The sequence below is a fragment of the Apteryx mantelli genome, chromosome 2 (genome assembly GCF_036417845.1).
Source record: "Apteryx mantelli isolate bAptMan1 chromosome 2, bAptMan1.hap1, whole genome shotgun sequence".
NCBI lineage: Eukaryota > Metazoa > Chordata > Aves > Apterygiformes > Apterygidae > Apteryx > Apteryx mantelli.
In genome coordinates, this window is record NC_089979.1 from 139,125,349 (window position 1) to 139,141,505 (window position 16,157).

The 16,157-nt window shown below is 36.2% G+C and overlaps 1 protein-coding gene across 1 annotated transcript in view; it reads left to right on the top strand.

Moving 5' to 3' along the window:
• Positions 1 to 16,157, top strand: part of THSD7A (thrombospondin type 1 domain containing 7A) — a 208,828-nt gene that overhangs the window by 120,753 nt on the left and 71,918 nt on the right. Inside the window, exon 8 of the mRNA XM_013941489.2 lies at positions 8,711 to 8,902. Coding sequence (XP_013796943.2) covers positions 8,711 to 8,902 — 192 coding nt within the window. The remainder of the gene's footprint in view (positions 1 to 8,710; positions 8,903 to 16,157) is intronic.

Sequence of the window (16,157 nt, forward strand, 5' to 3'; positions counted from 1 at the left end):
TTCCGATGAACTGCCCGAAGTGGGTTACCTGGTTCTGCATTCTCAGAGAATGCTCAGGTACTGTGGTTGGAATTAGACTTCCACATGAATTTGGGAATTCTTAAAGTTACTACCTTTCCACAGGTCAAAACTTCTTCTCCCAAAACTCCCAAGACTCTTTTCAGTGGTGCCCAGCGACAGGACGCGAGGCAATGGGCACAGACTGAAACACAGGAAGTTCAATCTGAATATGAGAAAAAACTTTTTCACTGTGAGGGTGACAGAGCACTGGAAGAGGTTGCCCAGAGAGGTTGTGGAGTCTCCTTCTCTGGAGATACTCAAAACCCGCCTGGACACGATCCTGTGCAACGTGCTCTAGGTGACCCTGCTTGAGCAGGGGGGTTGGACATGCACGATCTCCAGAGGTCCCTTCCAACCTCAACTATTCTGTGATTCTGTGAAAAGGTTGAATACATGAAGAAAATTGCACATAGTCTTTAACAGGAAGTTACTGGTCATAATATGGTGTGTTTCAGCTCTTTAATGAATGGAAAATCTCAAAAAGATCTTCATTTTCTCTTATGTGCATTGACATGCCATTGTTTTTGATTTAGGCAACAATGGGCATGGTGAATTTCTGAGCTCCAGCTATTTTTCTTTTCGATAGCATTGGTTCTTGCCATAAACAGTAATTTTTCATAGCAAATGTTTGCTTAATAAAAGCTGAAAACACATTTTAAAATTTACAGTTGCATTTTTTAAAAAGTGTTCATATCTCCTAGTGTTGGTAAAGGTAAAAGAGAGAAGTGGTTAGTGACCTTTAATATATCGCACTGGTTTGTATGTGCAGCCATAGTAAACATGTAAATAATATGAAGATTTATATGCTTGTCTTATCATGTCTCTTATTTTAAAAAATGCATCCCTGTTTATGAAATTCATGATGTTGTTTTTTGAATAAGGGACCAAGGTATCATGCTTATCATTTTCTTTTAATAAGGAATAGACTGTGTGGTATTACTTAAAGTTCTATATCAAAACCAAAACCAGAGTAATTTTTTACACACGAACTGCCAACGTTTTCATTTCATTAAACTAATAGAGCAACATTCTTACGTTTTTGCATAATCAACAGATGTGAGAAACAGTGGAGTATTTGTCTTCATTGAAATCAGTGCCATTTCTACTTAGGCTTCTTAGAAGAAAATGACTTCACGAATATTAACCATCAACTAATTAAGACATATTTGATTAAATGCAAATGCTACTTAGCGAAAGCAATTGAGAGAAAGGCATGTGGTTAGGGATTTAGAAACTGATTTAACACTGAGAGCTAACAGTGAGGAACCTAAGCAGGAGAACAGAATGGAGAAACTTTCCACTTTGTAAGAATGATATATAGAAAAAATATACCATCTTTTCACATTGTGTTCATTGAAAAGCTTTGAGGCTAAGGGAGTAGAATATATTCAGAATATAAATTTGAGGTTAGTAATTCTTTATGTTTAATAATCAAAGAGGTTAAAAAATTACTCAAAATGTTGAAAAATTATCAGCCTACTTCATGCAGAGGGATATCTTGACAGCTGGTCATTCAGGACCTGGGATAGAAAATAATTGCGTGTAAACATACATACTTTTGCTATTATTTTCAAGGACATTGCCATTTTACTAACATTAAAGCTTACACTGACATCCTTTATCTTTGGAGGAGATATGAATAAACACTGTCAAGATGTTATGAAGGTTGCTGGGATTAATAAAACATTTAAGTTTCCTAATGTCTATCAAAGTATTTATTATATATAAAGTATTGAACTAGCTCAAGAGCAAAAATTGGTCTGTCATGCTGTCAGAATATTTGCATGTCTGTCATGCAAATATTCTTCTTTAAGATCATTGTGCTAAACAAGCCACTAAATGATGAACTACATGTAAATATTATTGTTTCCCTTTCAGGGGCTTATTTGATTAGTTTTTCAGAGATTAACTTCTAAATTCTCCCTATAGAAAAATCTGGGTCAGCCTTTCACAGTAGTGCATGGATTTTAATTAGAGACATGTGCTAGGAGAAAGACAGCCTTCTTCAAAAAATACTGTATAAGAAAAAAAACAAAACCAAAAGAATTGCTTAAAAAAAAAAAGGACAACCTGGCCTCATATGAGGTGTGTGTCATACTGGGTTTCCAATCAGCAGTTCTGGTGAAGTCACAGCAAGATGAGGAGGTTTGAGGAAGATGGATAGCAGCTGCCAAATTTTGCAAAAGAGTCAGAATTTGAATGGAAATGTTATGGTCCTCCACTTTTTACTATGCATAGTTTGCAATGTAGTTTTCTACCTGTTCTGATCAATGAAAGGAAAAACAAATCCATACTATTGCTGCAGCACTGTGGTTTTGAAGGAGAATTTAATTTGCTATGACAGTGCATGCTAGGCATGCAGGATTTTTCCTTTTTTGGTGAGCCTTGAGGACTGGTAATTGCTTAGTGATGTGAAAGGAAGGCAATGGTATTAGAAATGAAAATGATAATGTTAGTTCATCCTGGTGTTTTATTATTATCTGTTCATTAGCAGATACAAAGTGTCCTATCATCTGAAAATGTGTTTTTGTATAATGATTTGAATGGCATTTCTGTAATGTGAAGAATTACCCATTTTTACATTGGACTAAATATCAGCCAACATTTAGACAAGATTGTTGCTGATGAAAGTCTAGTGTACAACTTGTTGTGTGTGTGTGTGTATATATATAAATGTAGTTGTTTTGTATAGAACAAGTTTGGACAAATTTGTAGGATATTCTCTTATTTCATTTTGGTGGCTTGCTTGAAGTTTTGGGGTTGTTTTTTATTTTTTAGAATACTGACATTTAGAGGAAATACCTTAGTGATTTTACTATTGTAATCTAGTTGTTACATTCTCATAACTTTGATGCAATCACATTTTACAGTGATATTTTCTTGCTTGTTTTCTGCCCTGAGTTGTAATTAAAACAGACATTTAGGCACTTCTAAATTGTAAGAAGAGAAGAAAATGCATTTTCCCCACTTACAATTAGACTACCTTTATATAAAATTATAAAATTAATAAATATATTAATAATCATAAAATGAAAAATTATAAAATTATCACATGTAGAAACTCCTCAGTGAAGAAATACATGTTTTGCTATCTTCAGGTTTGGAGAACTGTTAAAGGAAATCCCATATGAAAAACAGGACCGAGCACATATCACAGACCTATTTTTACCAGGTTTTGAATATAGATAGGCATATTTTCCCAGCTGGTTTGGGCTGAGTTGTTCTTTATGGGCATGGTTCACTTGGACTCCTCTGCCAATTTGAGGAGGTTATTCAGCACGCCTGAAGGCTGACCAGGGCGTCAATATGAGGGCACGTATAGGTCCTTGTATGGGAGGAACGTATATGGGAAATTGTGTGGGAACTCAGGGAAAAGAAAAACCTCACTGGCCATTTCAGCCATCCAAATCCGTGCAGGAGGCAGCCTAACACTTTCTTGCTGTTTTTTTTTTCTACACAGGGAAGGAAGGAAAACATAAGTGGCAACCAGCACAACTCATGTAGATTTTAGCACGGTGTGAAATAACTGCGTTTCTTCCCGCTGGATAGCGCAGCTAACTGATATAGCGTTGAAATGAGGGTTGCTGTTCATGTTTGGACTTTTTACAGCATTTTTCTGCCACGGCTTCTCAGACTTGTGGTCCAGCATAGTTTATATTATCTGGATGGAAGCATCCGTGCCTAGAAGCATTATTGAAGGCAAATGAAAACTAACAAGGCCTTCTTTGCCCACAGACACAGAGTACTTGCAAGCTGGCCTCAGGGGTGCGTTACAAGCGTTTCAGGTGCTCAGCATTTTTCCCATGGATGACACGTTGTGCGCGTCCTTTTCAGCTTCACGGGCAAAGAGAGAAAGCTGGTAACAGAGGCATCAGCCAAGAGAGCACTGCCTGTAACTGATATAGTTACATATATGCAACGCAATACATACCCTAGGATGGTTCACTCAGTACATCCAGATCAAGTGGTGCTTTGAACTGTCATTCTTTTCCATCATTTTGCATTTTCACATCTTCATTTTAAATGTACAGATTTAAAAACACTGGAACTGAGGCCTCTGTGGTCTGTTGTACTTAAAGACGGACCATCATATGGAGCTCCCAGCAACCATAAAAACAAGAAGATACTGGAATAACTTGACACTGAGCCTTTTTTTTTTTTTTTTTTTTTGTCTTAGAGTCTCAGAAGTACTAGAAAATTTGAGCAGATTTGGCTAAGCAGTGCCAAGGCTGAAGCCTGCAGTTTTAACTTTTATGCCTAGTTGCTGTCATTAATTGTTTTACAGACTTTAGAATATAACTGCATGATTTGTTTTACCACTCTGTGATATTTCTGTCCTTTACTGATTATACAGAATTCTTTCTTTAAATGGCTTATAATAGTAATGTTCAAAGCCCTCACATGAGCTGATCCCATTTATTATGAACTTAGTACCGGTTTCTGAATCATTTTTATCAGGTAATAGTTTAGCCTTTCAGAGATTATAGCTGGTTTCCAGGTCCAGGGCTGAGACCAAGTTAATTACTTGACTATGTAGAACCCCAGCTGCATTTCTATTTTACATTGATTTTAGAGGAAAGTTCAACCGTTCTCCATGCCTCATTGAATCCAGCAGTAATTTTGCTGTTCATTTTAGGGCTTTAAAATAATTTTTCCCTCTGTTAAGCAATTGCCTTTCCATTTACTGCAGGTCAGGATTTGACTGCAATTTTTTACTGTGCACTGAAGCATACATCATATTAAAAGATGTATAATAGACAACAGAATTTTCTTGCCATGTCTTATAGTAGTAAAACTAGCTCTAGAAATGCTTTTTAAAAAAGCATTTTACAAGAAACTTAAATATCAGATGTATTTTACAGATGGGAAGAAAACCACAAAATAGTGACATGAACTGAGTGCATCAAACACAGAACCTGGGTCTTTGGGGTTCTAGCCCAACCTTTAGCCTCTGGACCAAATTTTCATGGATGTCTGCTTTGTGAATGTAGTAAAGCAACAATGGCACATGTGCTAGAGGGTCTTCACACCACAAAGTAGGCCACAAAGGGATTTTAATGTAATGACACCCTTTGCTGCTTATCTAGCAGGAGCCAGCCGAACAGTTCAGGGAAGAGATGAAAGTTTGAAGGCCTGACTCCTCGGTAGTCTCTGCTGATGATAGAAATCTCTAAAACTCTCAGCAAAGATTTAAACAGTTCTTGACATTTTATATTCTTGAGAAAGAAAAACTTTGTTGCCTCATGTCATTTCTACATACAGTTGCCCTTTCTAGTGCAATTTGGAGAATTTAGCCCCTAGTCTGCATGTGTTGCATGAGAGAGAAATATCATTCAACTACATAAACACTGTTTCTGAATATGGACTATTGCTGGGTTTTAATGGGCAAAACAACTGCTCAATGGCAAAGAGTTTTCTTATGAGGGGAATGTCACATTTTGTTTCTATCTTTCTGGGGTTTTCTGGGGAGGGGGAGGCTGGCATATTTTTTAGAATATAAGTACTTCAGGGCAGGGACTTTTGACTCATGTTTATGGAGATCTACATTCATCTCTTGTGCAACATGCATATATAACAGTAAAACTCAAATACTAGACTATAGATGACAAACTTTCAAATGGGACTTTTTCTAAGTAGCTTTAGTCTTTACATTGGCATTGTTCCCAGCATATGGTTGAGTGGTTCCTGGTAGCTGACTACACTATGCACTTTAAAGAGGATGGCAACAAAGGTCAAGATGTTCCTAAAATCATTAGTGAAATGTCAGAAACAATTTAGTCCAAGTAAAATATCTCTCTGAAAGTATGAAGTACCCATTATAAAATATTCCTTCCAACTGCATTTCTGTCCCATTGCCTTCATCAGATAAGAATTAGACTGTTGACAAAAACTGAATGCTAATAGGGAAGATACGTATTTATAGAAAGTTTTCTCTGTAAAAGCAAATGATAAAAGGGGGCTTTGATTTGGAAGAGATTGAAGGCTTTTTTATTTTCAATATAAATTCCAACTGAAACTAAAATCCATGCAATTTCTCATTGTGGCTCCAAGTATAACTTGAGTTTCCAGTTAAAGCGGTAGTGGTTGATAAGTGATAAGTTTGTTACAGTATTTTACTTTTCTATTATGACATACTTTATTATTTATTATAATACTATATGTAGTAGTGATATCACCCTGCTTGAGCAAGGGGGTTGGACATGGACGATCTCCAGAGGTCCCTTCCAACTTCAACCATTCTGTGATTCTATGATATTTCTTGTAAGGTGTGAAGATGTCCTAGCAGTTTACCTCGTTGAGTGTTACCTGGAGGTAGAACAGTTTGAGGATGAGGTTCATCCCTTTTCTAGCTTCATTCTTTCTCAAAGAAGTTTTCAGTCTGCTTATCCTCCTTCTCCTTCAACCAAGACAAGTACCATCCTGATGGAGAGGCGGGAATCCCTCTTACACTGGTGATGGTCTGGGATGATCTGTGATAACATAGAAGGAGCAATTGATGTGGAGAGAGTCCAGTGTGGGAAGCAGAGCTTCGTGTGGGAGTTTTTATAAAGCCTTTGACAGGGCTCAAAAATCTATTTGTAATATGGGAAAATATGACTATGGAGACTGGCTTGATCTCAAAGGTCTGTATAATTCAGATAAATATGACTTTTTCAGACCATCTAACAAGCATGAGCCGCAGGACTTGCCCTTGCTGCAGAGCTGAGGAAGGCTGACCTTTGCAGTTCTGTTGTGACTAAAGGGTCTGTAGGAATAAAATATTTGACACTGGTTAGTGGCATATAGAGGCGATGACCTTCATCTTTTCATTTTTTGTGAAGAATTTGGTCATTAGTAATTCTGGGGATCCTGATATATCACTAGTATTAAAGAACCTCCTATTTTCAGGAATTCAGTTTTGCAGAAATTCTTGTTTGAGAGGTTTAAAGACTCTGTAAAGTTTGAATGACAAGAATGTAGATTCTGTTTAGATTACTGTTTGATTCATTTTATTATTACTCTGTTAAACAATAAAAGCCTAATTTGGGGCTTGGATAAAGCAGTGTTTATAGATCTTTGCTTGATTTACAGCATCCACGGTTCTCATTGAATTAGTTTTTCAGAGTCCAGGTGGCGATCATTAACATCAGCTGATGTATTTATCATTAAATTATAGAGTATTTAATGATTATTTTTAACAAATGTTTTGATATATTGAGAACTTATTTTCATTGCAAATCTTGATGAGACATTACTCATTGACATTAGCTATTAAAACAAAATAGCTGACATGATGGATCATAACATATGTAATACAATAGATGGTCCTGTTCAGTTCCATTGGGATTGCATACACATCAATAAAATTTCAGTAGATGAATCATAACTCAATAGAAATTGTTATGCCCTAGCACTGCAAGGACCATATAACGCAAAAAGCATTCAGATGCTTTTGAAATTTTATGCTTTTCAGATAACTTTTTAAAAAGTTCCCTATGTGTAAATGAGACTGGATCTTAACTTGGTTATATGTGGTTAATGGAGCCTTAGAAACCCAGAGTTCTCTTACATGCAACTTTTTCACCGTTCCTTGTAACTGGCATCATGTATTGGGCTCCTGCTCAGTCCCTGGATTCATTGAAAGCACTTTCTGTAGTTAGAGTATATGATAACAAGGCTAAAACTCTAAAACACTGAATACAAATCTCTTTCTCCTTAGCTTGTTTTTTTTTTCCCCCCTCAACTTGTCTAAAGTGAAGATTAATCCTTTTGTCACTCTCACTGAGAATTTTTGGTGTCTGAGTACTTTGTCATTCGTTCATCCATCACTTAATGGACATTAACTGATCTGGTGAGGGAATCATTTGACACCTTACAGAACTCACCGCTTTATGATTAGGACTCTGTTCAGAGAGATCTCAGATACAACTCTACTGGGATTTCTTTACCAAAAAAGTAGTTCTGCTGCTTTAACCACTGACTAGTATTTCATTAAACAATTTATACCAGCCTGGGTCTTTTTAGTTTAATTATATGTGTAGATTGATCTGACAGAATGAAAATGCACGGTTTGTTGTTGTTGTTGTTGTTGTTGTTTATAATTCCATGACATAGAGTGACATTTACTGGTTTGTCTAATTAATGAAGACCTTTATGATGAAACAAAATTCTCTGACTCCAGCTTACTCCATCTGTCTTTATATTTTGATGTACAGCTGCAATTCAAAGGATAAATTGGGGGTTATAAAACTGAGACACAGAACAAATTTCATGACCTGGAAGTTAGAATACTTTTCTCCTTCCTCAACAAATATGTGTTAAGGTTAGGTGACTAATGCCCATGCATTGCACATTTTTGCAGTTTTCCATAGGTGTATTATTCACACTGTTATTCAAGTAGGATTTTTTTATATAACCAACGATATAATAACAAAGTGAAATCTCAAAGACCACCCATGCTGGTATTTGCTTCAGTGGAATATCAAATTAAACTAGGCTTGAGCATGTTCTTCTAACATCAAGGCAGAGAAGTCATTTTAATAACAAATCTGTTTACCTTGTTTATGTACAAGAACAGAATCTAATTTATTTGTGAGCCCATCTGGGCTGGATTGCTCATTTTAAGTTAATTTAACAAATGATAGACTGCTACCGGCCTTTTTTTTCCCAGGAGAAGAGGTTGACAGGCAGCTGTGTAGAGACGCTATCTATCCAATCCCTGTTGCCTGCGACGCTCCGTGCCCAAAGGACTGCGTGCTCAGCATGTGGTCCGGCTGGTCCTCCTGCTCGCACACCTGCTCCGGCAAAACCACAGAAGGAAAGCAGATGCGAGCCCGCTCTATTCTGGCATATGCAGGTGAAGGTAAGGTTGCATGCTTGTGCAGGCTTTGGTTTGACTGTGAATTATCAACTGTCTTTGCAGCGTCAAAATAATTTCTTGATCAGAAGAAAAAGATTATTAGACTATGGAGTTTGTTTTTTTGATATAGAAATATTATTTAAATGTGTCTCCTAAATCTAGTCATGTTACCTAAGGCTGTTTTAAAGAAGAGATTTATTTTGCTGCTTATTTCAATTAATGTTATCCTTTGTTATTATTTTGTATTACTATATGTATTCCAAACGTATTGTTTTCCTATTTTCTATTTAAATTAAACAAGACAAATGATTTGTCCAGTGCAATCGTCAATGAAAGATATTTACAGAGGACTGTCAGTAACCATAGCATTAATTAAGGTCCAATTTTGCAAGTATGAAAGTATGAATGCTAACAAGATCAGAGTTTTAATGGGTTCAAACACTAACAAATTTTTTTTGTAGCTTCTTAGCCCAAATTAGTAACTATTGTTACCACATCAACAATTTTATTCATAGAGTAACTTTGTTTGGTCCTGCAGATCCTCACTCATGTGAATAGTTTCCATTCATGCAAGTGGTCCTTTTTCTGCAATAAATGCAAATAAAAGACAGATATAGTATGAAAGAGAAGAAGAAAAAGGTTTTATAGGTTCGTGACCTAAGTTCATCTTTGGTGATTTTCCATGGTTTCTATAGCTGGTTTTGTTTTGTTTTGTTTTTAAGTGTACATTGTGTTTTGGGACTAGAACAAATGTATATGGTTCTAAAATGGCCACTTTAGGCTTGCCAGTGTCTAACTGGTAAACCCTGTCCTGTGCAACACTGGGAGCAAGGGGACGTTTTTACCAAAGATTTCTTGGTAAACCTTTAACTTTTACTTACACATAATACTGCAAATAAGGTTAAATACTTTAAATATAAAAAAGTTACATGCATGTTTTAATTCTGCTTTTAAAATGTTATGTATTGTATTTCTTCAGAGTTAAGATGAGGTTTAGCCTTTCACATTTAGAAATGTGAAAGCTTTACGGTACAGGAGTAGTGAAACAGAATACCCATTCTGAGAAATAGAGAAAGAAAGAGGGGTGAGCATATTTGCATACCAAAACACTCTCCCTTTGCATACACACTTAATTTCTTTGCTGAAAGTCTACTCTGTTTTTCATAGGATTCAGGTGCAGGTGACTGTTAAAAAATGCAACAGAGCAGGCACCTTTGCCCTACAAGAGTGCATTTTTAGAAGCGTAAGAGGTGATCAGAGTTACACTTATTTTAGTAGGTGATTTAAATAGTAAATTAGTTAAACGGATCTATGTCACACAGTGGAGATGCTTTTAAAATTAGGAACAATATTATTTTTATGTTGCCCTTTTATAGTGTGTCATATGGACTCATTTTGAGAGGAAACACAGAGACACATTTTCAGATGACAATGCAAATAAATGTTTTTCATGTCTACTTGCTCTTCCATGTAGGTCAAGATAATAGATTTTCTATATACTTTTACAATTTTACCAGAGGCAGAGATTTAACAACCTAACAAGCAAGCCACAGAAGTGAAAGTCAGAAATATTCCAGAAAATGTTTCCATTTTCTTATGCTGCTTTTTCAAATGTACTGGTTTGGTTCTGAAGAGGACTTTGGTACTTAACATATCTCAGGATAATATGCAAGGCAGAGGATGCAGCAAAGCAGTGAAGCATAGACTGAATTTTAAGCATGTGAATTTTATTTATCCCTGTTGTGTAATGATCAGAGTCAACATCAAATGATCACCAAGAAAGATTGACAGGTCTCAAACTACACAGGTAGTACAGGTGAGATCCCTACACTACTGCCGAACAAGCTAACTTGTAGCTCTTCAGCTTGCCTCTAAACTTGGCCTGTTTACCCCTATTCAGAGATGAGGTTATTCTGGGCTGTTTTAAGGTCACAAGCTGGTATCTCTGCCTAGCTCGTTTATTATACCAATTCTCTCACATCTTGGTCTGGTATCTTCAGCCTGGTGTTCCCTTGCACGCTGTAAAAACTTCAGAGAATATATATATATATATATGTATTTATATATATGTATATAAAATGTATTAATAAACAAATCTTCCGGGGCTACATTGTCATTACAACTCTAACTGGAATGTACTTTTCACCTTTTCACCTTTGCTTTATATGATATTCAAAAAGTGTCAGTTTAGTTTTCGATTTTTGTGCTTCACTGAAATTAGACTTACTATCACCTTGCTGCTTGTAAATCTCTCCTACTTTTCAGTCATTTGCAGCACAACAAATAACTGCATGACTCCTCACCTGCAGAACTGCATGACAAAGATCAGCCGCGTCCCCAGCGTGCAATCCACTGGTTGCGTAGGCAGTGCTGGGACGTGGTTTTATGTTCAGAGGACACAGTGTAGGAATGTATTAGCGGAGCTGATAGTCTGCATCCTGCTGATAAAAATAAGGCAGCTCCACATGAACCTGTTTTGGGGGCGACATACAGTCCTCAGTTCTACTGAGAGCTTATCAAAAAATGCATGTGATTATTAACAATTGTTACATGCTAATGTAAATTCTGTAAATACCATTTAAAACCCAAGCCTTATAATTGTAAGACCAATAATTGCTTTTACACACTAAAACCTTGTCCTGAAGATAGCTATTAATTCTGTCCTAGCAGTCCCACTGGTGTTACATTTTGGATTTTTTAACCTTTTTCTTGAATTGCTGATATTAGAGACAGAATAATTGCTTAGGTAAGCTACTTCATGGCAATTCCCATATAATATAGCCAGTATTAGTCAGTTTTCATTCAAAACACAATAGGACAAATATAAATATACTGTATATAACTATACAATCCCCACACTATCAGGATTGAAGATGAATTGATGAAAGAAGGTGCAAGTCTGTTGCCAACCTCTGAATAAAGCCAAACTTGGCTTCTGAGATGACATAAGTAGCCCAGGTTTATCACTGTGGGTCCTTGATCTCGTGCATCCTGCTGTTAAGTCACGGCAAATTGAGTCTACAAACCTGACAAGATCAAAGCATTCCAGTCATAACAAACACAAGGATTATTGCAATCCCTCCAAGTGACTGAAGTGCTTAATTCTCCTTCATTGGGTTACTTAAACCAGAACATCCTATCGAAATTATTGAGACTGTGTAAATACATCTTAAATATGCTGTTGTATGTGGGTCTCAAATGGCTTCCTATGAGAGGATTGTCCCTGATGATTCAGTTTCTCTCTTCTTTGAAATAAAAAATATCATATTTTGCCTTTTTGCATGTTAATATGACAGATGACTGCCTGTGATAGAACTACATCATTTCACACTTAAGTCCTAATTTTTTTTCTTACTTCCCATGCTACTGAAGTGGTTTGAAGAAACCCTTAAGTTAGCGTTACTGGTCACCAGGAAAGAGAAGCTGTAAAATAGATTTTCACGGATGCTTTAGAATAGGAGTAATTCAGCAATTTTATAATAATTCCTTGGTTACAAGGATAGATTCACAGGAAGATTTTAAGCCATATGTAAATTACAGTAGTGACAAAGTTTTCCAATAAGCTTTAGGGTAAGTTGAGATTGGGTAAGCAAGTGTCTCTTGTTCCCACCCCCTTCTTCTGCCGGCCCCTCCACACTGACTTCTGCTCGAGTTAGGAATTGAGCTCAGGTGTTCGCTCTCACCTGAGCATTTCCTCATCCAGAACGTCTCGTCTGTGCACTCAAACCATACCACTATCAAATGTCAAGCACGGTGTGGTTATGCTGATCTGGGATGGGTTTATTTAAGCGCACTTGGTGGGGAAGGGAAAAAGAGAGAGGGGTCTCTTTCCTCAAGATAAAGATTTTGTGTGGTTTGTGCGATGACTCTATGTCAAAACCGGTGTCATAATAATATTTTTTGATATCTTTCCAAGATCATTGTCCTCAGCTTGAAGGTTTGAAGGGTGAAGTGATTTATAAATTTGCCTGTCTGTGAGCCTGCCTATAGTGGTACCTCATTTGTGTCACTGTCAAATACATCTTCATGGTGCAGCAAGTAACTCAGGAGAGTCACTGTCTCAAAATTTAAAATGACAGCAAAGGACATAATGATGTAACCTGATACATCACATAGTTGTTTTGCGTAAGAAGTGTAATACATGAATCATATACATCTCAACCTATATCCATTGAATATAGGGTTTGTTTATTTTTGTTTTATTTTCCGTTTATTTTTGTTTTATTTTCTGTTTATTATATCTGTTAAATTTTTGTTTATTTTCTGGTTTTAGGAAACCTTATATAATTACTATATACTCGCTAAGACTACTTTGCATAGACCATGACCTCAGAATAGAAATGACTAAACCAGTCATAATTTCTTGGTAAATATTAGTTATGTAGATTGATTATGTAGATTGATTATTACAGTGTCATACAGCATAATGTTGTGGATACATTCCAAGTTTTATTAGTAGTAAATGATTGAGACTGTATTTTGAAAAAGTAAAGATTAAAAAAGCAAGTCAAGTGCAAAGAAGAAAATAATGACAATGAAGGACTGTTTTATTTGAAACAACCTTTTAGGGCAGTGATGGAAGCAGTGCATGTGGATGCTGATATATTACTGTGGTTATTGTATGTTCATAGATTAATAAGGTATAACACCAGAAGGACTATCCAGTATGATCTCATATATCACAGGCTATTAATCATCACTGAGTTGAATGCTATAGAATGTCAGTTGTCAATTTGACAGGGACCAGTAGCTCATACTTCTCATATATCAGCAAGATTGATTTACTGAATGTATAAGGAATAGGTGGATCAAAGGAGTTTCTTCTCAGCTCAGGCAGATGATGGTTGCCGTGCCTTAAAATTTTATTGCTGTTAAGATTCCAGTGTACTTAGACTTTATAGTTGCAAAAGAAGAGTTATACATAGGGCTTTTTAATGTGTTCACTCTTCCTATGCCCATTGGGTTGGGTTCTTTTTTTTTTAATTTGCATATATGCTCCTGGCTGAAATTACAGTGCTTAGTAATTAAATTCAAAAGCATAGAATTGATTAATTGTTTTCTCAACAAATTAGCTATTCCTCAAAAGATGAGTTTTGGACAAGCCACAGGTTTTCATGAGTTTGGACTGATTTCAACTGAAACAGGAATAAAAAAAGCCATAGTTTTGGAGATGGCAAACGTGAATTTCAAGCTAGGCTTTCAAAAGAACTTGGCTTCCAAGGAGAGCAGGGGGAGAGGAAGTTACTGTGCTTCACCTTGTCCTTTGAGGTTCATCAGTTGAGATAATTGCCTGGTATGTGGACATCTTGGACTCAAATACTGTCCGGGTAAAGGCTTGACCATGAGTGCACGCCAAATGTTGGCCCGTTGTATGTTATAGGACAGGTCTCTCTAGGTTTCTCCTGTTCAGTAGTGCTGCTTTATTTGTATAATTAACATACACTCGGTGAGGAAGTGTGAATGTCGGCAGAACTGGAGTGGAGGTACCCACCAACGTAGGCAGTCTTTGTTCTTATATATTAGCGGTCTGCACCCGCATTTGTCTTCAGGACTGGAGCCGTCTGTGTCTACCCGCTTCCCACAGCAAAGAAGAAATGTGCAACACTTCACCCTCTCGATTTCAAGAGTCACTTCAGTTGCATCTCTGTTCTTAAACTTTAGATACTTCGGATAGACATTCAGTTAGTGTGCTGTGCGCAAGTAAATGCTTTATATTCTAGCTTTAAATATGCGTGTAAAGTTACATGCATTTGAAATGCATTTGTAAAATGACTGATATCAAAAAGATTAATTAAAATTATCCTTAAATGTTTTTAAAATTGCTAAATATTTTGAAACTTGGAATTTATCAAGAAAATGTCACAAAAAAGATTTATAAGAACCCATCCTTCAGTATTCTAGGGTGAGGTGTCTCACACATTGCCAACTCCAAATCAGGCAGAAAAGCAGTCTAAGTAGATGGCAATTCTAATAAACTGTTTGAGAAAACTACCCTTATATTTCTGCTATTTTGTGAGTAATATGCAGGTCCCTCTATAAAGCTAGCCTTTCATTTCCAAATGTGCTTGCTTTTGTTTAAGTATCCAAACCAAAAAGAAATGCTTCAGCTCCGACTGTTTTTCATACCTTGCAATGTTTATTTTTTAGTACTGCCAACCACACGGTTATTTACACTCCTCTAATCATGTATTAAATTAAAAAGTATTCATTGTTGCCGTGTGCCCACTGTTCTTGTTTCTGATAGAATTATTTTATTTTTGATAAAACTATTTTATTTTTTCTATGGCACCTACTGATTTTTATGTTCCTGTCAAACCTGTCCTCATTTAGTGAAATGCTCTCAAAGTTGAGCAGCTCTGATCTTGTCACCCTTACACAGATGCTATAAAGGACATATCTAATTGCCCATTTTCCAACCCCTTCTGCTTTTTCTTTACCTATTTTAATTTATGGGAGCACAAGGGAATGATATTTTCCTGGAGAGAATGGCGCATATATATTATACGTAAATAGTATATTTTTAGTAATACTAATATTTATTACTACTGATAGTCAGTGATATTATTTCCAGATTCTATTTTCATAGTTTTCTTAACTACTGCTTTCATTTGAACAGAACTGCATTGTCACTGAGCTGCAGATATTTGTGCCCAGATTTTTTTTCCTGAGCACTTACTGTCAATGTCACTCTTTCTTTTGAGTTTTTTCCCTGAATATACATTCCCTGAATATACATTCTTGCATAGCTGTCAAAACTGAATCTAAGTTGTCACTTTATTCTCAAATGCTTTAGGACCTTGTGGATATGGCATCCATTCCCAAGGAGCCATTTCTTCCCTGGCACACACATCTTTAATTTAAGAATTTGCCTCAGTGTTTCTTTTGAGCTTCACCAATATCTGAAAATACAATATCTATAGTATGTGAAATGAGTGCATATATTTTGTCTTGCTAGAAGTCCCTGGGGTAATGTTAGATGGAAATAATTAATTTAGCAACACTGAAATGTCTTTATCTTTTTTAAATTTTCATTTTTTATCCGTTGTAGTGCGGGAGTCTCTTCTTGTGAAACAGTTTTTTCTCCTATGCTAAAGAACTTTTGACTGTACTAAAAATACTCTCTTTTTCCTAATTTACTCTCTTATATTCCTTTTTTTTTATGGAAAGTACATATGACGTACTGTATTGATGCTATGCATCTTGAAATCTGTGACAATTCTGATAAACCTGAGTTGCATCTGTTCTTAGTCAAAAAATG